The 25980-nt window shown below is 35.7% G+C and overlaps 1 protein-coding gene across 4 annotated transcripts in view; it reads left to right on the top strand.

The window, feature by feature from the left end:
• ATG5 (autophagy related 5) overlaps positions 1-25980 on the top strand; it is an 83210-nt gene that overhangs the window by 22969 nt on the left and 34261 nt on the right. For all 4 annotated transcript variants that reach the window (XM_035564815.2, XM_050709766.1, XM_035564818.2 and 1 more), the window contains one exon: positions 9418-9512. In XM_035564815.2, the coding sequence (XP_035420708.1) occupies positions 9418-9512 (95 nt within the window). The remainder of the gene's footprint in view (positions 1-9417; positions 9513-25980) is intronic.

Here is a 25980-nt window from a genome sequence, read left to right as displayed (position 1 = left end):
TTGCATAACCCAGTCAGGTTTGATATGCATGTTTATCCTCTTTGTAGGGAACTGGTAGTACTGATGCTGTTCTTTATCTCAATACAAGATACGCATGCATTGGTAGCAGAACAAATCTGTCATCGTAACTGGTCACTTGAAACTTAAATTAGGCAATATGTACTTAGAAAATCTTCAGGAATTTAACAAGAGAATGAATGAACAAGCCATCAGTTTTTAAATCACAAAGCCATCTTTTTTTTTCTTTTTCCCTTTATCTCTACCAAAACAGGAATATCTGTCCTTATGTTTGCAGAAATTTGTTTAACTGAAGAAAGATGAAACAACTCTGAGCTTTTAAAATGTGTGTATTGGTTAAGAGGATTTTTGAAAAAGTCATTACGTTCCTGGGCTGGTCATTAACACTTTCTTGGTGTGCATCTTTTTTTCTTAGAATTATGGTCAATACCTAGTTATTCTGGAGTTAAGGGAGCGTGACATACCCCAAATGGTGAAGGTGTTCATATTATGCCACCTGATAAAGCTGGGTTAAATGTGTTCACAGAGCTCTGCACAAAATCTGCCCAAGTCTATGTTGGTGCTGAGCTAGGGCTAATAAACCTGACTGGATTCAGACAGGTTGGACTGGCAGAATGAATCCAAGGCTTTCCCTGGGATTTTTGGGAGGAGGTGATGTGTTTTTACTTTTTCTGATAGTGGCTTGTCACAGACTTCAGTGTTAGTTCTGTAGTGTTTACTGGCTTGTTACCCTTTCAGCAGAAATGACTAACCCAACGATGCGTGCAGATAAGGGTGCAGTATTGTGATTCTAACGCACCCAAAACACCCATGAAAATGCTATTTTACTTGCCAGTGATGTAGAACTTTTTTTTTTGAATGCCTCCTGCTTCCTTTGTAGCACCCCCCCTTCAAAGGATGCCATTTCCTGAGGTATGCTGAAGGACACAAGGTATATCTAAATGCCTGAGTAGACCATCTCTAAAAAGCAGACTTTATTTTGGAAAAGAATTGTCTTTAGTTGTTGAGGGTTTTTTGCTTTACAGTGTGAAATCATTCTAAGTTACTTTCTGCCAGTAAAGTCATGGCTTTTTGTGACAGACACATTAATAAAAGGTTCACTAACAAGAAAAGGTGTATTTCAGAAAAAAAAATACTGTGGGGGAAAACAAAGCAGTTTAGAGAGCTATACAGAGATACGCCACTCCATTTTCTTGTATATAATACCTTCTTTGCCCCTGAGTACCCTGTGTAAAGTATGCAGGCTGTCTGGATTTGGAGCAGAGGGCTAGAGATAGGTAAAATTGTCAGGATTCATTTTCCATTTGACTAACCCAGGGAAGTCTAATAAGCCCTGCTGCTTGGTTTTTACACAGTCTATGAGATGTGTTTCAAAAATGGGTAACAGTTTTTTGTTTAATAATCATCAGTGCTTTCTTTTTAGCTTGAGTCACGATACCTACTGAGATCTCCTGCTTTTAGGCTGCACAGAAGGCTTAATTTAAGTAGGAAGTGTGCTTTTTCACATCTGAATAATGGAAAGAAAGTAGTCCCTCTTGGTTTTCTTCCCCTGAACTTTTTCCAGATAAATCGATGACCTAGAAATGAAGGGAGGTAGTGTTGAGGAAATAGTGCACTTAAAGTGAAACTTTTCTTAGGGAGGATGTTTAATAAGTGAAAAGAATGGTGGTAAGGTGTGGTTCCTTTGTGGAAAATAAAAGAAAAGGGGGAGGAAATGCCTTTTGGGGTCTGATAGATAACCTGAAGTATGAAATGCTGCTTTGTCATACAGCTTTCAGAAGAAGTTAACCTGCAAAACTTAAGCAATGTGCTTTGAATCTTTAACTTTAGAACACTACTTTGCTTTGAAAACTCATGGAAAAAATACAGCATGAGAGTACATGCATTAATAACACTGATCTCAGACCTAACTGTGTAATATTAGGGTAGAGATCCCCCCCTTTTTTTCCTTGGATTTAATCCCTATCTTGGTTTATAATGTGGCTTATAAATTTGCTATTTTTGTAACTAGAATTTACAGTTAACGGTACATGGGGAAGTTTCTCCTGATTGTTCTGTGCTTGTAAACACTGGTGCTGTAGTGCATGTAGGCAAGGTGGGGTGAATTAGTTTAATTAACATACATGGTAACGTACAGACCCAGGTAGCCAAACCCGAATCTCATCCTCCACAAATCTTGTACTCCACTGTACTTTACTGTTACTGCTCCTTACTTTCAAATTTTACAATCTTTACTACTTTTCTGTGGTGTTATATAGTAAAGTGCCAACTGAATGAGAATTTGGAGGATGCATAAGATTTCTGAGCAACTCATCCTATGGAGAAGTTTTTTCAAGTCATGACTGTTGTGCAGTTGTACAGCAAAATTATGACTACTTTAGATGTGTAAATTCATGTTCAGTGTTGTTACTTCTCTGATGTGAAGAATATTTTCACATTTCTGTAGCTAGCTTTAGCAACATTAAGCAGAGCAGTTACTAACTTCCTCTCTCTCCGTATCTGATAGTTACTCTTGTCTGAAGACAGCCTGAAAAGACAAGTAAGGTTGTTTGCCCTCTTCAGTGGTGGATTGACGTTATGTGCCATGATCTGTCAAAATATGCAAGTAACCTAAAAGTCTAAAAGCAAGCGTATTTTTTAAACTGGATGGTGGCAATGTGTAAAATTGAAAACAAGAAAAACATCTTAAGTTTTAGGGATGCCATGCCAGTATTTGAAATTGTGTTCCTTTAGGGCCAGCACTAAACTGTAGTTGTCAAGAAGAGTTTAATGTGTATTTGGGTCTTCCTGAAGTCCTTGATGGTCTTGATTATCTGTTTTTATTGTATGGGTAAAAACAGTGAGTTTAGATGGCCAAAAATCATTTAATGAGAGGTCTTTAAGTATCTGAGAAATTAGAATAACCAGCTGTACATAATGTTTTTAGATAGTGCAGATGGTTTTGAAGCATTTAAAATATCAAAAAAGCTGCTTCATGGTTGAGGAATACTGCACAAAATTTAACTTTTTATAAAATTGGTTAAAATTGCTCATCAGTCAGCAGAATTACATATGTATGTGGAGTCTAGGCCTTTCTGGAAACCATACAGAAATTGAATTGATGCTACATTTTGAGAAGGCTCCTTTCTAGTTTTAGCAGTTAAACACAGTGTTTTTAAGAGCGCAAATCAGTAGAAAATACACTTAGTCTGTAGCATGGTGTTGCAGAAATGAAGATTAAACAGTGAGCTGCTTTAGCCATCGTCCCCCTGCAGAATATAGCCAGAAGGTGAAGTAATTATTCCCCTTGGCTCAGCACTAGCAAAGATGCAGTGGGAATGCTGTGTCCACCTTGGGATCCATGGAGAAAAGAAATGCTGGCAAACAGAAGAGAGTCCAGAGATGCTGCTAGGGTGACTAGGGGCTGGAGCGTATTATATTAGAAGAGACTCTGTTGTTTAGCCTGAAGAGGGGGCTGAAGATGGATCTAATAGCAGCTTTCCACTACCTAAAGGAAGGAATTTTAGAAAAGATGGAGTCTGACTCCTCTTAGACATGCCTCCATTGGCAGTGGAGTTGGGCAAGTGGAAGAGATGGTTTTGAGTTGCGACAGGAAAAATTCTGATGGGACATAAGCAGGGGGAGTGAAAGTGGTAAAAATGTGAACCCATTGCTCAGAGAGCTTTCTAACCTTGGAGACAGTCAAAACTTGCCTGTATAAGGCCTTGAGCAAACTCACTCAACTTTTTGTTTAGGCAGCTTTATTTTAGACAGGAGCTTGTATTCCAAAGCTCAGTCTCCAAAAGCACTTCCAATCTAATTTTTCCTATGATTCCTATGATGTCCATCAGTTGGAATCTTTGTTAATATTATGGTTGGTTCTGCCCAAGTGCATCTAGCTGCACATCATTTCTGTAGTTCATATGGTTATTCCACAGTGGTGAACCACTGAGAATAGACAAGTGCTGGGTTGTTTTTTTTTTTGGACTCAAGAATTGGACACTTTTATGTAAGCTGTAAATTGGTATTGTTTGCATGGAATTAGAGCTACAGCTCAATTCTGAGCATTTTTTAAATTGTACAACTAGATGGCTTTAATAAGCAGCCCTGAATAGTACAGAAAAAATCATGCATATATGCTAGCCTGAGGACTGCACCTACCTGTTCAATTTTTTGACTTTTTAAAAATGATATTGGAAGAAAAAAGCCCAGAATTACTATTTCCTTTTTGAATTTAAAGAATAATTTTTCCCTCATTTCTGCATTTAATTCTTTTTGTTATTTAAATAAACCTTCTCCACAACCTTTTTGAAAAATATCCAGTTTTGGAGTCAGTATCCTGATAACAGTTGCATCAGTATTGAATACAGACACAAATTAATTCCTAATTATTAATATTTTTTCTTCTGATAAATTTAAAAGGTTTGTTCTTTTGACTAACTTTCTGCAGTAGGAACTCGATTTTGACTGGCCATATACTATGACCACTGATTTATTGGAAGTTACTCTAGATATAATTTGTTGTTCTGTGATAATTACCCACATTCAAGTTGTCATTTGAAGCATGACAGTACTTGAGTTTAAGGAATGACTCTAAAATATTAACATTAATGAAGACTTTTCTGAATGTCTAAAAAACCTTGCACCCATGTCTCAGCCTGAGAAAGAAGCCCATCCTTGGAAATTTCAGTCTGGACTAATCCTTACTTAAAGTTGCTTAATATTAACAGATTAACAGACAGTAGCTGCTAAACAACAACAAAGGTATTTTAAGCTATGACTGGAGTTACAGACAGCTTTTTAATGCAACTGTTACATATTTAGATTAATTTCAATGACTTTTAAAGTATCTCCCATTTTGCTTAATGAAGGAAACTGCAAGTCTCAAAGTATTTTCCTGTAACTGTCTTAAACTATTTTAAGGAGAACTTTTAAAGGCTTGAATAATTTCAGTGATAGATTTCTGAACACTAAATGCATATGTAGCTTGCTCTATTTGTAAATTTTTGAGTTCTATTTAATTTGTTGCTAAGTGTATTTGTGTACTGAGACTGTTGTTATGGATGACATTGTTCTTTCGGTTCTGTCACCTCTTATTTCTATATATGTAAATACATATTTTCAAAGTTTTTTGTAGATTCTGTACATTTCTTTAGTACTGAAGACTAATATCTGGTGTTTAGATGTGTACTGACTGCTTTTCAAATAAATTAATATTTATAAACATCAGTGACAGCTGAGATTTTTCAACTGGATCTCTTTTCCATTATTTGGTTATTAACTTTCTGATCTTTCACATAAAAGTCCAAGAGAAGTTTTTGTATATAACTTTAGACAAAGGTGTATAAAGCTCTTGTTTAAGAAATATGATTACAGTCTTCTAAAGCTTTTCGACTATCGCTAGTGCCATATTTCTGTTCAGATTTGATTGCCTTTAATTTAAATATTGTTTTTCAGATGTGAACATCTGCCTTTTGGGAGTACAGTTTTTTTTGTTTTTTGTTTTTTTTTTTGCTAATACAGAAACTCTGTAACACATTGGTCAAGCACTTTCTTGAAAACAGATCATGGAAAGCAAAAGTAATCAGACGACTATTATGGGAGTGTAGATATCACATAGACTGCACAACCTTTTCAGAAGGGAGGGAGATGAGTGTGCCAAGTTCTTTTGCTGATAGATACAGAACTCTTCCGTGTTCACGGACTTGAAAAATTGGTTTGGTTTTGATTGTTAAACTTCCGGCCAGTAACTTTCTGTCTTTAAGTCTTTCTTATCGCTTTAGTAGCGTTAATAGCTTCCTTAAGTCTCTTTCCTATAAATAGGAGGTACTAACACAAAAAAGTGGGAGAATGAATCCTTTCACTCATACTTTCAAGAGGATTTTGGAGGAAGTTTTTTAGTGTTTTTTTTGTTGTTGTTGTTTGTTTGTTTTTTTAAGCTTTGAATCTTAAGTTTTCTGCCTAAGCATCTAATTTGGATTTTGAATCTTTAGAATTCTGGCATTCAGCTGATGAGCCTGATGCTAATAAAAGCTCTTGCCAGGTCCTGTGTATCTGTATGCAAACTGGATAGCCTTTTCCTGATTTCTTTAAAATTTTGTGATAATTTCTTACACCCAACTCAGCTTCTGCATTAAAAATATTGCATATATAGAAGGATGTTTGGAGGACAGCAGTAGATGGTTATGAGGATAAATTATCTTGGATGTCTTCAGATAGTGCTATGCCCACAATGGAGAGATGTCTTAAGATGTCTGGCTCCATTGTATGTAGCTAACTTACTAAGAGGTTTTTCATTGTCCTGGATATCAGGTGCATTGGCAAAGCATACTTGATTATTAAATGCAACAAGTTCATCATTCAACTGCTATAGACTTGTTGCTCTTCTATTTAGAAACTATAGAAGCTATTAGAAATTTAAACATTTTGGTAAAATGAGCTTGTCTTGACCGCAGCCCAAGTGTTCAGAGAAGAATATGATAATTGTAAATAGATAAATTGACTGCCTTAAATAAGATTATCAGCAACTGGCTGGGGGAATAGAGGGAGGAGGAAGTATTTGTGGATTCTGACACTTAATGCTTTTATGTTAGAGAAAGTAGGTGAAATATTAAATATTACATAACTTTCTGAATTATATGCAGGCATTGTAGGAAAAAATACCAATGCATTAAATGCAAATGCAGGTTTGAAAGAGTAGATTGAAGAGGGACAAGCTGAATCTTTGTTAAATAACAGAATCACAGAATGGTTGAGATTAGAAGGGACCTCTGGAGATCATCAGGTCCAACCGCCCTGCCCAGCAGGGTCACCTTGAGCATGTTGTGCAGGATAGCGTCTGGCCAGGTTTTGAATATCTCCAGAGAAGGGGACTTCACAGACTCCCTCGGCAGCCTGTTCCAGTGCTCTGTCACCCTCACAGCAAAGAAGCGTTTCTCGTATTCAGCTGGAACTTCCTGGGTTTCAGTTTGTTGCCTCTTGTTCTGTTGCTGGGCAGATCTGAAAAAGAGTCTGGCCTCATCCTCTTGACATGCTTCCTTCAGATACTTATACACATTGATAAGATCCCCTCTGTCTTCTATTCTCTGAGCTAAACAGGCCCAACAGAGCTCTCAGCCTCTCCTTGTCTGTAGCTGCAGTGTTGTTATTTTTTTTCTCAAACTTGAAATGAGAAAGGATAGAGAATGTTTCTGGGATGATCTATTTAAATAGCGATGGCTGAAAACTGATTCTTTTTGAAGAAAATCAGTAAGTAAAAAGTGAGAACCCCCATATTTACATGCTGAACTTGAAGCACTATGATGCCTTTTAGGACTTTCTAGCACCTCTATCTTCAGGTAGTTTCTTGTATTTATCATCATCTCTATGGTTTCCTCTGAGGTGAAGAGGCTGGAATGAAGAAGAGAAGTAGGCTGACTGCGTATGGCCTAAGGTCAATTTTTTGTCCTTTAAAGATGCGCTTGTTTGCACTACATGCCACAAGGGACAATATACTGAAGTTCTTACCATAAGCCTGTTGCTTGCTCAGAATTTCTTGTTCTTCCGATCTTTAAGCTATGTTGATCATCTCTGTTGAATTTTGAAGATAAGCTGTTTTATTCAACTTGACTAGTTACTGTGACATGAGTGTTGAACAAGTAAGTTAACATCTATTTTTGTTGAGGTAGGACTTCAAGTATTTAGTTTCGTTATTTAAGAGTGTGCTGAAGCTCGATAGCTTAAGTAGATCTCAATTGTTTTGTATATCAGCAAACGTATTTTTATGAACTGTATTTGTAAAGTATTGTCAGTAGTGTAGTAATTGTGGTGTAAATTGATTAATACGTACCCTTGGATGTCTGTCCACACAATCTCTACTGACAGCTGTAAGCCACTCTCTGAGCACTGTCTCCAACTCTGAGGGAAGTGTGCTAGATCTTACCTTCATACTGACAGAGCTCATGAGGAGAATACAGTTGTTTTTTGTGATAAACGCTTAATGAGTAAACGTCTGGCTCTGCATCCAGGGTTCCCAAATGCAGGTTTGCTTGGGTACGGCCAGCTCCAGGGCCATAGTTGTCACTGCCCCTGGCTGAGATCTGCAGCTGGTGAGCCCGAGGGTAGCACCCTGCATCCCGGCAGCTCCGTGTCTGGTGGGTGCCATGCAGTGGTGCTGTTCAGGTAAATACTTGTCCAGAGGTGCTTGCTGCTAATCAGTAAAAAAGGGTGTGGAAATACTTCGAGATAAACGTCAGGAAATGCTGCTGCAGAATACCTGGCAGAAGTTTGTTTACAGTTTCTGTGAAATTCCTGCTTTGTGTCATATTTGGTCAGGAAAAACAGCATCTTACAAGCTGCACTAAGTGTTAACCGTGTCCTTTAGCACACTGACAGGCATCTGTGCTCTATGCTCAAGTGAAGCAAATTTAATTCTTTTAATTTTTGGCAGTTGCATTGTTATCTTTGTTCAGTGAACAGGTTTCTCAACTTGACCTTGCTTCACAGTGACTGAATTCTGTAACAGTTATACCGTCAGTTGTTCTGAGATTCACCTGAACATTGCTTTGAGGAGAGAGAATCAGAGACTGTGTGTTCCTTCAACCATCCACTGTATTTTGACTTGAAAGTCTATTCATCATAGCTCTTCATGCTCCTTTGTCACTTTTTCTATTGGTTGTTATCTTGATTTGAATAATTGATTTACTTCTGTAAAAGCATTTACTACTTTGGCCCTGTGTTGTCCTTAATAAATTTTAAGCACAATATCTATTCAGTTCTTGTATTGCCTGAACAGGATGAAATTGTGTGCTGTCTTGGGCTGTTTTACCAAACCTAGTTACTTGAATAATACAAAACTGTTTTTCAAACAAACTTTTATTTTCAGGCTATGTCATGAAACTGGCAGTATACTTTCTGATTAGATCATACATCACTGCAGATTATTTTAAGATTTACACATCAAAATATAAACTCTCCAAGAACTTTTTCTGCTGCTTTCTAGTTCATCTATGCTTTGCACCTATTATTCACCTATAGTTAGGAATAGTTAGATGTTGTAGATGTTTTTAACAAGCTGTGAGGCAATGTGGACCAGTAGTAGCAGAGAGTGTAGAAGAATGCACTGTTAATTGAGGTAATGCAATCCATAATTCACGGCCTGTTAATTCTTTAGCAGGGGGAGATGCGTTATGACTTCAAGTTGCTTTCTCTTTCAGTTCAGTAAGTCACCATATCACTGTTTTTGTAGGAGAACGCAGATGGCTTACTTCTGCCTTGAGGCTAAATAGGGAAGAGAAATGTGGGGAAAAGAAATTCATACAGGCCAAATTGTTGTAAGAAGTTTGCATTTGCATGTTGTTCTAATCATGCCTCACTTACCTCTTCTAGCTGAAGAATTATATATGTTGTTAATATTAACAAAGTCTGCTTTTACCTTCACAGATAAATTTGAGCAATTTTGGGCTATAAATCGAAAACTCATGGAGTATCCTCCAGAAGATAATGGATTTCGATACATCCCATTTAGAATTTATCAGGTAGGACGCAATGAAATAAAACCAATTTTACCAAACTGTTTTACTAAGGTGTCAAATATCATTGTCTTGGCTTTTCAGAATTATACAATCCCTTTTCTAACATATGGTAAAAGTTTGTATGAATTAGTAAAGACAAGGTGGACTGTATTTATTCTAATAGGTAATTACTATTCATTGTGTCATAAGTGTGTAATACATGAAAATGTGATAAAGCTGGTTAGAAAATATATAAAAAATGCAAATTCTGTCATTAAAAGTAACTGCTAAATATGGAGACTGCTTTGAATGCAAAATGTGCTTTGAAAAGTCTAACTCAGACATTTGAAGAGCAACACTTTTTCACTTAACCACTGTGTAGGCTGCTTTTCTTGTTGGCATTACAAGGCAAAAGATAATGGCGTAGGTCTTGCATCTGATTCCTACCTTTGTCTTCTAACTGTATACTTTAAAATATCAAACTAGCTTTGAATGTTTTTTCCAATTTAATACACCAGTGCTGTTTTTCTTAGTAGTCTGTTTGGAGGCACATTCCTTGGAAACCTTAAAATGTTTTGATGTCCCTTTAGTTTTTATAGCATTATGGTCACGATGCGGTTTAGAACTAAGCATGTTTAGAAGCATGTACAGAATATCAATTAAACAATTCTTCTCTGATCTGTCTTTGAAACATTTTCGTCAATTTACACTTAAGTTTTGCAACTGTCACCATAAAAAAGTCTCCTATTCATAGCATTAAGTGGTGTGATACTGCTTTATAACAGGTTTAATGACTCATTAAAATATATAAAGCTATACAGTCTTACTGTGGGACTGAAATAATTTTTAATGTTAGATATAAGATATTTACTGTCATAGTGAAACTTTAGATTGAGAACGGAAGTCAGTTATTCTGTCAGAGATCATAGCAGATGGCAAGGTTAGTGCAAGTATCTAAAGATGTATCTGGAAAAGCAGTTCACTCACAGCATTTTGTTTGCTTGACAACTAAGTTGTTTATTCTCTGAGATTTTTTTTTTAAAGTCTGTTTATAAAAAACACATACATGGGCATGCAAAGTGGAATTTTGTTGTTTGAATAAGGTAGGAACTTCTAAGCCATGGGGGAAATTTTCTGTAATATCACGATTTCGTACTAATAAAGTTTACTTAAAAATATTAAAAAACAGTAATATCCGTGCCTTTAGTCAGTAGTACTTATCTTTATTCATGTTGCCTTTTCAATTGGAAACCCTTACTTGCTGTAATTTAAACCCCAAATGCCTAATTAAGAACAGAAGTGCAAACATAAATAGAGATGGTGCTGAGACAACCTTTGAGAAGGTTGGTGTATATTATTTTCAGCGTTGCTGTTCTTAACGTTTCTAAATATTTTCAGTGATGTTCCCTTTTAAAAAAGGTGGATGCAGGTGTTTCTAGCATTTTTTGTTTGCTTTGTTGCTTTGTGCACTGGTTACTGCTTATCATAGAAGTCAGTATTCAGAGAAAACTTCAGAAAGCTCTGAGAACAATGAGATTATAATGACTCCAAACAAGGAGCTAATTTCTATAGTTTTAACATAAATTTACAGTACTTAGTGAAAGACTTGCATGTGTGGAAGTAACTGAATCAAAAGTACTCTTAAGATGTGTTTAACCCTTACCTCGACAGCATTTACATTCTTTTAATGGTGGCAAAAATCAGCTTTTCATTCTAATTGGTTGCTTGCATATTCCTACATAAATACCCAAAGATCGGGTTAGCCTGGGTTTGTAATAATTAGGCTTTCATTCCTTATGTATTTTCACATAACATTTCTGTAAATAAATAAACCTATGCACGTGGGCGGCAGGAATTTAGTAGTCGTTGCCTTCAATGGGGAGAGTTCCTCCTCTTATTCTCCACACCTTCTATTATCCCCAAAATATTAGAAGAAAAATCTGTGAAAGGAACTGCCTGCATTGTATTTCTTGGCTGTATGAGGCAGATGAGTTTGTTTTCCTTCAAAGAAATGTACTTAGATAATGGTATCTAAGAAAAACGAGTTTTTGCAGCAGTTAAAGACATGCTGAAAACGCATGCAATAAAATGATCTGACATGCTTTTCAGTGAAGGCCTGATATTTTCAAAGCTCTTTCATTTGTAAAGCTTGTGTATTAAAATACATTTCTAAAGAATAATATGAATCATACCTCGTGTGGTATCCAAATCTGATGGTATGTGGGGGAGAAAGAGGTGGCAAAAATATGAACATAATACTTGAGTAAGTCAGAACTAAACTAACCACAGGTAATTTTAAGCCTATGTCCAGCACCTCTTTTTTTTTTTTTTAAGAGCAGAAGCTAAGATTGGACTGGAATCCTTGCATCTACCATAAAAGATGAAGAAAAAGACAGTATCACCTATGATCAGTTCAAATGCAATTTTAACTTAGCTATGAGATTTTGGAGATTTTACCACCAGCTATCGTAGTCTAAAGGAACTTGCACCAGATGAAGCTTTGACATAGGTGGAAATTTTTTCTACCAGAGATGGCTTTAAAATAGTCATTTTTTGGTGACACTCTTACTTAAAGGTGTTTAAAAAAAAAAAAAAAAAAGTGCCCCACATCATCGCTTCCGAGGTATAAGCTGCTGTCTTCAAATGAGTTTGCACAAAAACTCTTCTCTGATAGTACTATTGAATAAAGTGCCTTTTCTACTTGTTCTTTACTATTATTTCTCTTTTATTATACATTCTTTTATAATATTTTCTCTTTTAATGTTTTCTGTATATTATGCATTTGAGTGCTGCTTTTCTTCTACAGTATTATAGGTAGTTTGACCTGAGGACTTCTTCCCTGTGTTTAAGACTGGTTGGTTTTGCACTTTGTAATTGGACAACCGATGTGCTGGTAGGTGGCAGGAAGTTTTCATTGCCCTGCAGTTGGACCTCTGACTCCAGGCACTGGAGCATATTAGTCAGACACTGGGGAGAAGTCTGGTGCTGGTGGAGACTACTCTGGTAAACCACGGTGTGCTATCTAATGCTGCAGATGGGAGTGCTCTCGGTCTCGCTTGTTGTTGTTGTGTGCCTGGTTTGTACTCATCCCTGAGTTTTGATCTCTCTGTCACGGCAGCCTGCCCGCGCTCTCCCTGAGTCGTGCTCACCCACTTGTTCCTGGTTGCTCTCTCCCTGTCACTTCTTGTCAATCTCTCTCCCTCTGGAGTCTGTCCTGCAAGTGTATAGGATGTAAAGTTGAAATAGCATTTCATTCTTGAGAGTAAAATCACAGAAATATGGAAGAAAATGAAATAACTATGGCAAGTCCTTCTGAGCTTTTCTAGACTGTCACTTGGCTTAAGGCAGGCTAGTTACTGGCTGCTCGCCAGCCCAAGAGGAAATCTGGGATTGCCTGATTGTTCCTTTATTTGGGTACTGGAACATGGCATGATATTGAAATGACCTTTGCCTCTGTTTTCTAAGGATTTTGGTTAGGTTATTCTTTTTATTACTTAATTGAGTGGTAGGCTTAAACTTTGAACAGATTTTTCCTATCTTAAGTCCCATAAGGTGTTGTGATTAAACTTTGCAGTAATGAATTGTTATGATATATAAGTGCTTTAGTAATGTGCCTGAAATTCGCCATACTTAGTAATACACTGGTTAAATCAAACACTTTGCTCTTTGTGTCAAAATTGCAGCTCTGAGATGTCTAAATAGATTTAAGTGTCTACCATGTCCTCTAAAAATAGCAAGATGTGAGGGGGGAATTAAATACTTAAAGACCTTATTAATGTCTGGCTCTATAAATGAATTGGAAGCCCAAGCACAGCCCTTTCCAAACAAGGAAAAACTTTTTATTCCTATTTCCACATAAATTGCATAGCTCAAATGATCAGTTCAAAGCCATTAATTATACAAGTCAGTATCACAGTTTGGCTTATGTAATGACAAGCACCCGAAAATGATCAAAACCAGTATTTTGGAAGAATATTGGACCCACCTCTAAAGTTTTCAAGTCAAGTAGTAATAAATCTGTCCTTCTATACTAATTATTTAATCTTTTTCTTCCTTTTGAGTGAAAAACCTCATTGCATTTCAGGGTTGAATTTCTCTGACTTCAACACCAGTTTCTAGATTTTGCTTTGCCTCTCAGCACTTTAAAGCCTTTCTAACCTCTACGTTCACTAACTTAGGAGCAATTCGAGTAGCTTCAGTTTCCTTTGATAAAGTGAATCAGTGGAGGTCTCTAAGCCTGTCATCACGAAGCTTGCTTACCAGTGCTGAAGTTTTAGTCTTTTTAATCACTAGCTAATATTTTGATAATCCTCAAGATTGGTGTTGAAGTTAGGGCAAAATAGGGGCCGTAAGTAAAGTTTATTTCTGCAGGACTTTCGATCATAAATACTTCAAGTGTTGGTAGGATGGAGTTAGTTGCTACTTGAAACGGCAAATCTGAAAAAAATTGTGACAGAAGGTGAAATTGCAATGTCTAGTCAAGCAGAAGAACTAGAAAATGTAACTGCTGTCAACCTGAAGAGGGCAACACAACACAGCGAGTTTCAGCATCTTGTTGGCTAATGCAAAAGTCTCTTGATTAGACTTCTGTGTAATACCTTATTGAGCTTTTTATCTTAAAAGTAATCTTCTTGTAAAGAATCTGCTGAAAATAGATCGATCTATTTCTTCAAAAAATTTATTTTACAAAGATGAAGTTTGAGTAAGCACAAAAATAACGTGAAATGGTGGTTTATTTGTGTAACAAGACTGCTTGACAAAATTTCTGTGCTGAAAAGAAACAACACTGGTTCATCAACAGCTGAGTACACAGAGAGACTTATTTTAATAGCTGATGGTTCAGCACTGAAGAAACAATATCATATTTTCACCAGTTTTAAATTTCTTCAAAAATCAAAGCTCTATGAATGAGAAAGTTTTAAAGCTTTGATGGATCAGTCTTGTGTCTTTAAGAATCTGCGCAACATGGGGGCTGTCAATCAGAGTAAAAGAAAAATTTTGAGATTATAAACTGCATTTGTTTTCAGATATGTGCATAAAGTTTACGTAAATGTGCCTGAGTTGTCTGTAAAACTGTCAATCTGACTACTTCAGAGCTATTGTAGAAGTTGTGTAGAACATAAGGAGGGAGATGCGGAAGAGAGGAGGCTATAAAATCTCGATCTGGGCAGTTGCCCTGAGCCATGGCTCAACTGTTACCAAGCTGGATAGTTTTAAGCTAGCTCAGGCTTGTCAGGAGGAGCTACAGTAATACTTCTGAGTTGAATGTAGATTTAGTTTGTATACGAATAATAAAGAAGCTTTGCTTGTGTGAAAAATAGCTTTTTGAGGTTCTGAATTAGATAACTAATTTAAAAAATATTTAGGAATAGGAATATATTCTTCATATTGGGGAAAAACGAACGGTATTTAAATCTCTTATCAGATACTCTATACTCTTAGGTTTTAGAGGAATCTAGGTGTGTTGGAAATAAATAGCATCCCAACAGTGAATAAATTTACTTTGTTTAAATAATTATATAGATGTTTTTGTTAGTGGAATATAGGTAAATAACATTTTGAGTTGTGATGCAATAATTAACACTTTCGGTAGGGGAAAAAATGTATATTTCTGATTTGAAAATGCCTTAATCTTTCCAAAATGTCTTATGCACTTCCTAATCGTAAATCGGTAGGTTACCTTTTTTAACAAAGTGGTTTTGCATAAAACTTAATTTGTCATCTTTTCTCGGAGTTGGTTTATGATAATGAACTCATAAATAAAGAAGTTCATGTAAATGTTCGTGCTGCTAATTTAAACTGAGGTTTGAATTGTTGTGGCTCTATTTCCCTAAACTGTTTTATTAAAATAGAGTGCTTGTATATTTATGTATCATCCTAAATTTGTAATGAAAGTTAAACGGTGCATGCAGTTAAAATAAAAAAGAAGTTGTACTTCACCTTAACTTTGAGTAATAATTCTTGAAAATAGAATATATTGAGAGGTTGCTATGAAGACAATAAGTGAAGCACTAATGCAGTTGAATTAGGTCTGTTTAGAGTTACTATTGGATCAGCATTTAAATGCAATACTTTTTAGTATATTACTGCTTTTTAATGATCATTAATTCTGATCGTTTTACTTCTGTTTCACTTTTGTCAACACAAACTGATTTGCCATTTTCACTATATACTTAAAATTATGTGATCATGTTCTTATTTTATAACAAGAGGAAATTTTATCTCCTGAAATTTGCAATCTGTAGCCACATTCCTTTACGATTGTCACTTGTACTATGAAGTAATACCAGGAAAAAAAAAATCTGATGAACTGCTTTGCATTCAGAAAATGGGAAAAGCATGTATGGTTCAGAGGGATGAAGAACATAATCTTCAAGGAGTATTTTTGTGGCTGTGCAGTGTATGCCGTACCTATTGCTTAGGAATAAAGCTAAGAGCCTGATGATGATGCAGAAAGTTAACTCTGCATTTGTCAATGTCAGTATGCCATCTTTTTTTTTTTTTACCCTTTACTTTAAAGAAAGAAAAAAGTAAAATTTACTTTTTTTAAAAAAAAAAAAGGCAGGTTAATTTTTGCACAGAATTAAGGATCAGGAAATACAGAAAGTGTTCACTTCAAACTTCAGAAAGCACAGAGATTTCTATTTTTACTTTTCAAAATTCTGGAAGTAAGCTGTACACAGATAAGAGTGGAATGGAACAAACCCATAAAGAACTGGGATATGGCACCATCCTCTAGGAATACATTATGAATTAACAAGCAGAAGTGTCTGAGAACTTGCTATGCTTGATGAAGAATTTATTCTAGTTAATTGTTATCGTGGAAAATTGAGGAGAATTGCTGATTTTAATGCTGTAAGTAGATTGACAGTATTGTGTGAAGTATTGTACTATTCAGTGCTCTTAAGCAAACAATCTAACATTTGCTTTTGTGCATGTGAATCCATTTCCAGAGTTGTTTGCTTCATAGCTAGTCAATACTCAGTTGCTAACTTTTATGTGAGGCTTAGCTCTGCATATGTGAAATCACAGTACTACAACTGTGAAAAGCACTATCATTCAGTTTTTGTCACTGATGCTGCAGATATTTTACTAATTGCAAAGATGAGCCCTTTTCTGGGCAGGAGATTTAATACTTCAAGGCCATACTTCATTGTAGAGGTCTGTCTGCTCAGCACTCAAAACCGTATCTTGGAGCTGCTTCTACTGTTTCCTTTCTGTTGCTCTCTGACCTTATTGACTGTCGCCTGCTGGCTGTTGTATGTGAAATCACCCTCTTGAGTCTTGACTTTCTCCTTCTAGGAACGGTGCAATTTACTTAAGGTTAAATACTACAAATTCATTTGTTTAGAGAATGTAGAGCTGCACAAGCAAACTTTATGGATCGTTTGAAGGACCAAGCTACACACAGAATGAATGGTATTCAACCGTGATTGTTAGGCATCCTGACATGAATATGAGTGGCACTTCTTGTAACTTATTGTATGGGACTGGTAATGGAACTTCTGGTAATACATATACTCTTGCTAAAAATGACCCACAAGGTGTAACAGGACATATGCTTTGGATAGTGCTTGTCCTAAAAAAAACCCTTATGATTTTTAGGACATTCTGCACCTTGATTTCAGTATCCCAAACTGCGTCTCTTTTTCTTAAACCCTTTTTGTAAAGCAGCTGGATGAACATCATTTTTCAAACCTTTGCTCCCTTTTTCTTACAACACGTGCTGCATAGTTTTTATAGCATTACAGATGTGCTCTTTCCCTGTCAGAAATATTGTAGTGCAGATGACAATAAAGTGCCCATAAAAGACGAAGCAGTTTGGGGTTTTAGACCATTGTGAAGCAAAGCTGCTGTCTCTAGGTAAGAGTATTTTGGACTATAGCGTGTGCCCCTTTTAGTTCTAGAAGTTTTCATCCCCCTCTGGCAAGGTTCAATTAGTTGGATATATTTACTCTGTCTGCAGAGGAGTTTTTCAGGGTTTTTCATCTACTTTGCTACTGATAGGTAGCTTAGAGATGTCGATCCTTTCCCTTTGGTAAGAGATATGTTTCCTCTATGGAAGTCTGTGGAATGAATGAGTCTGTTCGTAGGGACTGCGTGAGGAAGGCCCTTTAGAACTTGTTTTTATCTACTATTAAAGTTCCAAGCAGTGCTTTACACCAAAAAGACTGGACTATACAAGCTCTTACAGCCGGTCCTTTTTATGTTGCTGCCTGTAAGAATAAGACCAGGTTTTGGGCAATCCTAAATGCTTAGGGTTTTCTCAGGTCAGTACACAACATACTGCATTGTCAAAGTCTGGTTTGTAACAGAATGCATCCCAGATTGAATCTTTGCTGCATATTTTGTGTTATTGTGGTCTTTATCTTTTGACATTGATTGGGGAGGGTCCTTAGGGAGAGTTCTTCATCTGTTCAGCAGAAAAAAAAAAACAAAGGGCTGGCCACTTCAGAACAGTGTTTTTAACAGCATAGTCAGTTACAAATCTTTTCTGAGTTGTTCAGGATACAAGTGAGTATTGATAAGGGCTGAGTCTCCTTCAGCTCTTGAATTATGAGGGGACATCTTGCAGACTTAGAGGAGCTTCTTCACACTTGTTAATTATTGCTATGTTACTGAAGAAAGAGTAAATTTTGTTCTTCCATTGGTGATTTGGTAGTTTGCAGAAAGATTTTTTTGTGGACGTGAAACACATTTCAGAGAATTACTGTTAAATAATCCATATTTTCCAACAGCAATGGAATTTGTCAACCAGCTGCAGACTTGCTCGGAAAGAACAGTTTTAAAGCAAAGTGGTTCTGTTCGGGCCTTTCCTAATTTACACAGTTTGCAACCACTCTTACACCAAGTAGACTCAAGTGTATCCTGTGGGACTGAGGTTCTACGATGAGAACTTTTTAGAGAACACCTGCTTCAGTTGAAAAAGAATATAATCACTGAACATCTCGCAAGATTCTCTGTTACTTTGCACATAAAGGTTCCCCTAAATAACCTGTAAAGTCAAAGAATACAGGAAGTTCAGCAATGGGCCCTTGCAACAAAGAAGGCTACGTGGTATCCTGAGCAGCATTAGGAGGAGTGTTGCCAGCAGGTTGGGAGAGGTGGTCCTTCCCTTCTGCTCTGGTGAGGCCACACGTGGAGCAATGGGCTCTCTGGTGTAAGAGAAACATGGAGCTGCTGGAGAGAGTCCAAGAAAGGGCCACTAGGATGATTGAGGAAATGGAGCATCTCTTTTGCATAGTGAGATGGAGTGAACACAGAAACTATATGAACAAGATGATGCATCTTTAGAAAGTGTTATAGAAATGGAAACTAAGTCTTCTATCCTGAGATGTTAAAATTAAGCAAATCGGTTAAATTTTGTATCACCTGAGTTTGGTAAAAGGTATCTTCTAAGTAGTCATATCTTTTTCTGATTAGTAGAACATGTGAAAGGAGTTGAGCTTTCAAATGGTTTTCATGGTTGTAATAACTGATTTTGTTGCTATTACGTAAAGTTTTTTCTAAAGGATTTGTAAGGAAGCATTCTGCCAATTTAAATAATATGGAAAAGAGAGGTATTTTAAATGATCCTTTCATCTTTTGGAATGATGAGCAAGTAAAGGGCCTCAGCAATGCGTGTGGGGAAAATTAACCTAAATAGTTGCCATATTTCTCTGTAGGTTTGTAATAATGCTAAATTATTGTTAATTGTGTAGGAAGTTAGGATAGAACTGCGGTTGCTTCATGCCGTGTGCTTTGTTCAATGAAAGGCTTCAAGGAAGCTATGAATTGTTGCCCACATATTATTAGGAGAATAGCCCTTAACCTGTTCCTTGACCAAAGCCTGTTCAATATTGTTTTCTAGACATAACTGTAATATGCCCTACGACGTAAAATTTTGACTTTATTTCAGATGTGTTTATGATTCTACTTGTGGCTTTAATTTAACTACAGTCTCAGCTAAGATACTAGTTAATTTTGACATAATTATTAGTTGCAACAATTCCTGTCATAACATTTGCCACATAACAGACCATAACAAGTTTAAACTTCCACCAAAGGAACACACTGTATAATTGCTCTTGCTTTTAAAACCATGATCATTAATATTCAAAAACTAAAGGTATTACACAAGTTGTAAATACTTTGAGTGTTCTTAAGAATAATAAAATTTTCAAAAAGTTTATTGATATTATTACAGGTTATAATTTTAACTGCAAGTTTATATTTTCTTGATCATTTGAATTATGCAAAGGTAAGAAAATCAATTTAGAGATAATTTGGATACATGCTTTTATAGGGGAAAAATGTTGATCCACTTAGTAAGTTTGTATGTCCTACATAGTATGTATTCTTTTAATAGGCTATATTATCTTCAAAATTTCACCTAGAGACTTAGGAATAAGAAGTTTTAAAAGTTGTATCCAAATATGTTTTTCAGAACTATATCAAAGTGTACATACAGGTATTCGTAGAATTATCTTTAGCTTTAGTCTAGTGATGAGTTTCTGCACTACTAATATCTATGACTGTGAATTGTATATACAAAGCGTATCCCAAATGTTTAGTTTTTTGACTTTGTTGCATACGTCTTAAAACTTTTAGGGAGTTTAAAGTTCCTGTTCATCACCATAAAAATGTCATGAGGGAAACCAAAGCTTTCTTTTCACTATTTAACTGCTGAAATCCTAATACAAACTTGAGGGGGGGGAAAAAAGAAATGATCTATTTTTCCTATAGATTGTAATCAGGAATATACTGTAATTTTTACAGCCACTGAAAATAGGTAATTTTTTAAAAATGTATTAGGGACGGGACAAGTAATTTGATTTATTCTGTGTGTCAACTTTACAACTAGTCCTGCAACCCCTATCACATCCTGTCAGTGAGTCAGTTTTTCTGGTAATTCTAGATAGATGTATGTTGAGCACGTTTGCACTCCTTCCTTTCATCTTACGGTTTTTAGTTGCATTCTGGACATAGAAAACCATTACTTAGCTCTTGAATTCAAAGAATCTTAATTAGCTGTATTTTGTAATGTGATGTACGTTACACTTGCAACTGTGACGTGACATTGCAGGTTGGCAGTACAAAATTTTGAAATCTAACAAAGCAGATGAGCCTGATTCAAAGCAAAAATAATAAAACCAACACCATAAATAGGAAATGTATTAGTTGAAGTTTGCTTTTTGCAGAGACTACTTAAAGAAATACTAGAAATAGTCTTTTGGTTTTTTGTGGGTGTTGTTCCAGTCCTAATAACTTAGAGAGCAAGTGAAGTAGAAAAGTATGCAACAAAACAACAAGGTGTCTGGGAGAAGTCCTGTATAGCTTGGAAGATCTGAATTGTGGGACAGGGGAGGTATGATTATAGTATAAAGATAAATCATGTTATCATGTTGTGTCATAATACAAGTTCAGAAAAAATGCTGATGAAATTTGAAACATGACAAATTTCAAGCAGATAAAAACAATAGATCATTTCCTTTTTCTTTTTTTTTTCTGTGCATACTTTAGTTTGTTGAGCTGAAAAGCAAGGGTCAGCTTGCTGCTTTAGGGAAGAAAGTAAATTTATGGGGTTTAATAGATGATTCAGGAAGAGCAAGTTCTTTGAGGCTGCTTGCAGTGTGTGTACATATGCATGTGCGTATAGGTATTTCTTACTGAGTTTAACTTTAGCCTGTTGTTCTTCATATAATCATTGACTGCTTGTGGTAGGACTTGATTTTTTTGTTTTTTTGCTTTTATTTTGGAGGAAAATAGTTGTATCTTTCATTTAGTGTGTTTTACAGGGGCTCTTTGGATGCCTGTTGCAAGCTACCACTTGAATGTTGAGAATGAAGGCTAGCTGAGGCAAATGGAGGAGAATAGTTACTCATTTGCAACTAAGTTTGTGTAAATTTCTCAGCTGGTCCAGGAAAGGAAGGTTAAATCTTCCTGAAACTGAGTAATCAGTTTGTGATGTCTATTTATTGTGAGAATGTCTTTAATCCAAACTGTACTAATATGCTTCCAATGCAAATGATACATTCATTTTGTCAAAGAAACTGGCAAAGGTAAAATATATGTTCTAGCAACAGCATAACATTAAAGTTGTTTTTAATAAATAACTAGAAGAGAGGCTTTTAATATGTTGCATTTTGATCCTGGTTGAGCATTGAGTTTCTTTGAAGGTAAGCTTATTTTGTCATCAGAAAGTAGCTCGTAGCATGAAATTCCGTGCTCTGGAATGGCAGAGGCAACCGTAAGCTGAAGTTGTAAATTAGACTTGAGTTTAGAAAAGTTGTTTTCCCATTTCTTGTAAGTGGGACAGGCTTGTAGAAATGTCTTGTTTCAGCACTCGTGTAGGATAAATGTTATCAGCATTTAAATTTCTTCCTTTTTGTGTATCTGTTGCCATCAGAGTAGTGATTTGCAAGCGTACTCTTAAAGGGTTAGTCTAGAGTGTCGCGTAGTCTTGAATGTTTTAAGCAAGTAGAAAACGGTTACTTTGGGGTCTTCTCACAGACAAAGCCAAAAAGAAAGCTACAAACTTGACTCCATGAAAGTCTTTTGGTTTTCACACTAGAATTGGTTCATCTTAAGCCTTTGGAGGTAAGTGATAGAACAGCTTTGCTTGAAACAATTTGCATGCCTGCAGCTTAAGAGCTTATACAGAATCCCTGGAAGGAACAGAGATAAAAGTTAAAATGGTTTGTAACAGGATTACACTTACAGTAACTAAAACTTTCTTCCTTTGGAAATCTTTGTAATAACAATTTGATTCCAGTGGAAAAGTCTCCGTGTGACTGTTTCAGAGATCGATTTGTATCAGAATTTTCATCTAAGTGATCTTGCATTTTGCTTCTGGCAGGTAACTTGCTTTGAGTTGCTTTAATAGATATATCTGAGGAAATTTAGTTTTCTGTATTAAAAAAATCTGTAAAAATCTGAGTGTAACTCAGATTTTTAAAAGCCAAAGTTGTTGTTTTGGGTGATTTAAAAAAAATGTATTGTTGTTTTGCCTGGAATAGTATTCATTTTTGGCTCTTGATCACTTGACTGTCATACAAGCTGTGAAGTGGCAAGAAACATATCACTTCCATATTTATTTTTTTCCAAACTTTACAAACTTCTCCAAAAATCTAATGAGGATGTGAGAATCAAACAGGTATTTTTTGGTTTAGATGTCTCTAGTATCAAAGATTTTGTTTTTGTTTTTTTCTTCTGCTGCTTCTCAGACAGCACCTGGAGTAATGGTAGATTCTTAAGAAAAGACTTCCGTCATTTGTGTTGAAATTAATAAATGACCTTTGATGGAATTCTTTGGGAACTGGACACAGCTTTAATATTATTTTTTAAGTAACAAGCATGGATTATCTTACATAATTTTAAACAACTAAGTGTTTGCAGCTGCTTACTAGAATATACTGTATGTACATAGTATAATATATCTATGATATAGTAGTGAAAATGGACTTCATTGATGTGTTTTGCCATTTAATGAATTTCAAGTTATGCTGCAGCTTGAGTCTCTAGTCTTAATGAAGTATATTTCTTAACATATTTTGAAAATAAAGCATTTCAGGGTTATGCTGGTTGAAGCACAAAGTGATTGCTTATAAAATAGATGAAGGAGTAAGAGTATAATCATTTTTGGAAATAATTTTTGAAGCAATATTATGGAGACTCCAGCTGACACACAAATCTTTTATAGTGTGTTTAATTAGAAGCATAAACTAGAAGGTACGTTGGGAAATAGCAGCAACTGTGAATTTGGAAATATTTTCTGGTTAAAAACATGAGTTGGTAATATCAGACCACAGGAGAACAAATCAATAAGTAATGCAGTGTCACCTGTGTTTTTAGCTTGAAATTACAAATGAAACTGAAATGAAGAATTTGTAGTTTAACATAACAAGTCTGTGCTTAAGATAATCTTGGCTTCAACACGTTTGCCTAGCTCTTCTTGTAAGCTTTTATTAAGGGAATGATGAAATAAGAATCACTCAACAAGTATCAGTTAAGCAATATGGATATTTTTAGTGACATGTTCCCTTTTACTCTGTTGTGGGAGCAATTAAAATGAGTATCACTAGATTATTATGACTCCCTAGTGTAAGTTTAAGATGCGATGGGGGATGAAACATAAATTATAAAATATTCAAAATATTAAATACATTGAACAAGAAATATACAGGAAACGGGGGAAAAAAAGACTGCTATAGCTATTGACATGTTATTTATACAGAAATATATTGCAGCATTTAATTTAACTTATAAGAGTGATTAAATCTGAGTTACACTGGTCATTGCAAAAGCAAATGGTTGGTTTTTAATATTTACTTTTATTTAGGAAGGAGCACGACTAGAGGTAGAAAGCATAGAATAACAGCACTGAAAGGTAGGGGTAAGAATTAGAGATCTAGGCACACAAGCAATTTTGCTTATAAAGCATCACTGTTTTCTGCTGTGATCACCAGCTTGTGTGGCGTACAGGCATCCCAGTAATGCAGAATAATAACCAGGAGTTGGGCTAAATCTACTGTGAGATTTTTTTGTTGTGTAGTCAGTCACCTGCTTGTGTTTTCTGGACGATCATAGTCAACATTTGCCTTGCTGTTCAAATGTTCTTCTCCTTCCTACCTCACTGATGCTGTTTGTTGCAGACCGACTTGCTGGCTTGTTTTGGCCACAAAACAATGGCTGTTAGTGGATGTAAAAGCTCCCCGTTATATATCTTTTAAAATTTATTTTATATTATTATTTATTTCCTGAAGCCTGTCAGATGTTTTTATTGGCCTTATTCCACAGATGTCAGGATACATGAAATGAGTTTGAGTTAGGTAACATCTCTTAATCTGTGACTAGCGTCTGAATGAAAGTCAAAATATGTAGCAGTTGAAACAACTATAGGTAACATTATTAAAATCAGAAAACCTGGGAAAAGAGGCACAGCAAGTTCAGGAGCATCACCTTACGCTAGGTCCTCAGGACTTGCATTTTTACACACACACAACTATTTCTTTCAGATTCTGACACATACTCTTTCTTACCTGAGCTTAAATGCCATTTCCATTTAATCTTTCAGTCTGATAACGTGCCTGGTTAGTTTCCAGAAAGTAATTGTGGGTTTTTCTGTTTGGTTAGGGTGGTTTTTTGTTTGTTTTAAATTAATACTCCTCATGCCTTTTCCACAACGAAGGGATCAATCATTTTAGTCTTAACAGTAGAAAGCAAAAAAAAAAAAAAAAATCATTCTGAACTAGCAATTCTAGCAAAAAGGAGTCAAAACATAGACCCAGAAATACCAGCAGAAAAAAATGTTTTCAGCACCAGTGAAAGAGCAGTATTTAAGATGGGCCTTTGCAGTCTCTTGCATTCAGACAGGCACTGTACAGGATAGCTCTGTGACTACAACAATTTGTCATCTTTTAAACTAGCCACTTTTGCACTGCCTATTAAGATTTTTAATTGGAAACATTTCTACAAAACAGAAGACGTGTTAGAAAATTATATCTAAAACGTATTTTTGACTGAAAAATAAAATTTGTTAAAATTAATTTTATTTTCAGGGAGTACTAAATGTTCCTGTACTTTCCCTTTTACATAAAGTAATTTGAATCCCTGTACAAACTCTTACTGCTAATTTGAAAGCTTGGTAGACTTCAAATTGATTTAAACAAAATGATAAACTGTCAGATCTTTTTTAGTGGAAATTGGTTCATTACAAAGCAGTACAGCCTATGAACTTGGCCAATTTCTGAAAATACAGAGTGTGTAAGAAAGTCAAGTTTTATGATTTTAGGCTGCCAACTTATGTGCATGTGGGAATTATAAGGAATTTTTTTATTGTGTGGGTTCAATATGTATGGTAGCTTTTATTTGTTTGAATACAATTAGAGTAGCAGCTGAATAGTCAGAAAAACTACATCTATTCCTTCAGTTGGAAATAGTGGTAACTCTGTGATTTTTCCAGATTAAAACCCAGCAGTTCAAGAGTTATGTTTTTCATTTTAAGATGCATCCTGTATAAAATGTCTGACTAATTAAATTGTGGATTTCATGCAGTGTTTGATGTTCTGTTGATTCTGAAAAGGACCAGGCAAGCTGAATACTCTTTTTGGCAGGAAGATAGTGAAGAAAGTTATAATTGCTAACACAATATGTAACTATATAGCTTGTCTCTGATCTTGTGGGGTTTTACACTGCCTTAAAGGTCCTCTTAAAACTTTACTTCACCTATAACTCCTCTCAATGCGAGTATTCCCCCAAAAGTAGTTTTAATGTATTTCTTCTCACTGTGGTGTAATTTTGCTTTTCACTGCCACTTTGTTATCACTGTTACACTTTATTCTTTCTTTTTAAAAAAAAAAAAGTCTTTGTTTCTGTAAAGCACAAGATTTGTGGGGCAGTGTAGGTAGTATAGAAGAATGATAGGTTTCAGATGCATAAGTCCAGCTTCTTAGGAGGTATGTTAAGAGTTGAATATTTGCTTTCATCAACAGTTGATTTGTTACTAAATTAT

Source organism: Cygnus atratus, chromosome 3, assembly GCF_013377495.2.
Source record: "Cygnus atratus isolate AKBS03 ecotype Queensland, Australia chromosome 3, CAtr_DNAZoo_HiC_assembly, whole genome shotgun sequence".
Taxonomy (NCBI): domain Eukaryota; kingdom Metazoa; phylum Chordata; class Aves; order Anseriformes; family Anatidae; genus Cygnus; species Cygnus atratus.
The sequence above is the reverse complement of the archived record's forward strand: the minus strand, read 5'-3'. Positions and strand labels throughout refer to the sequence as shown.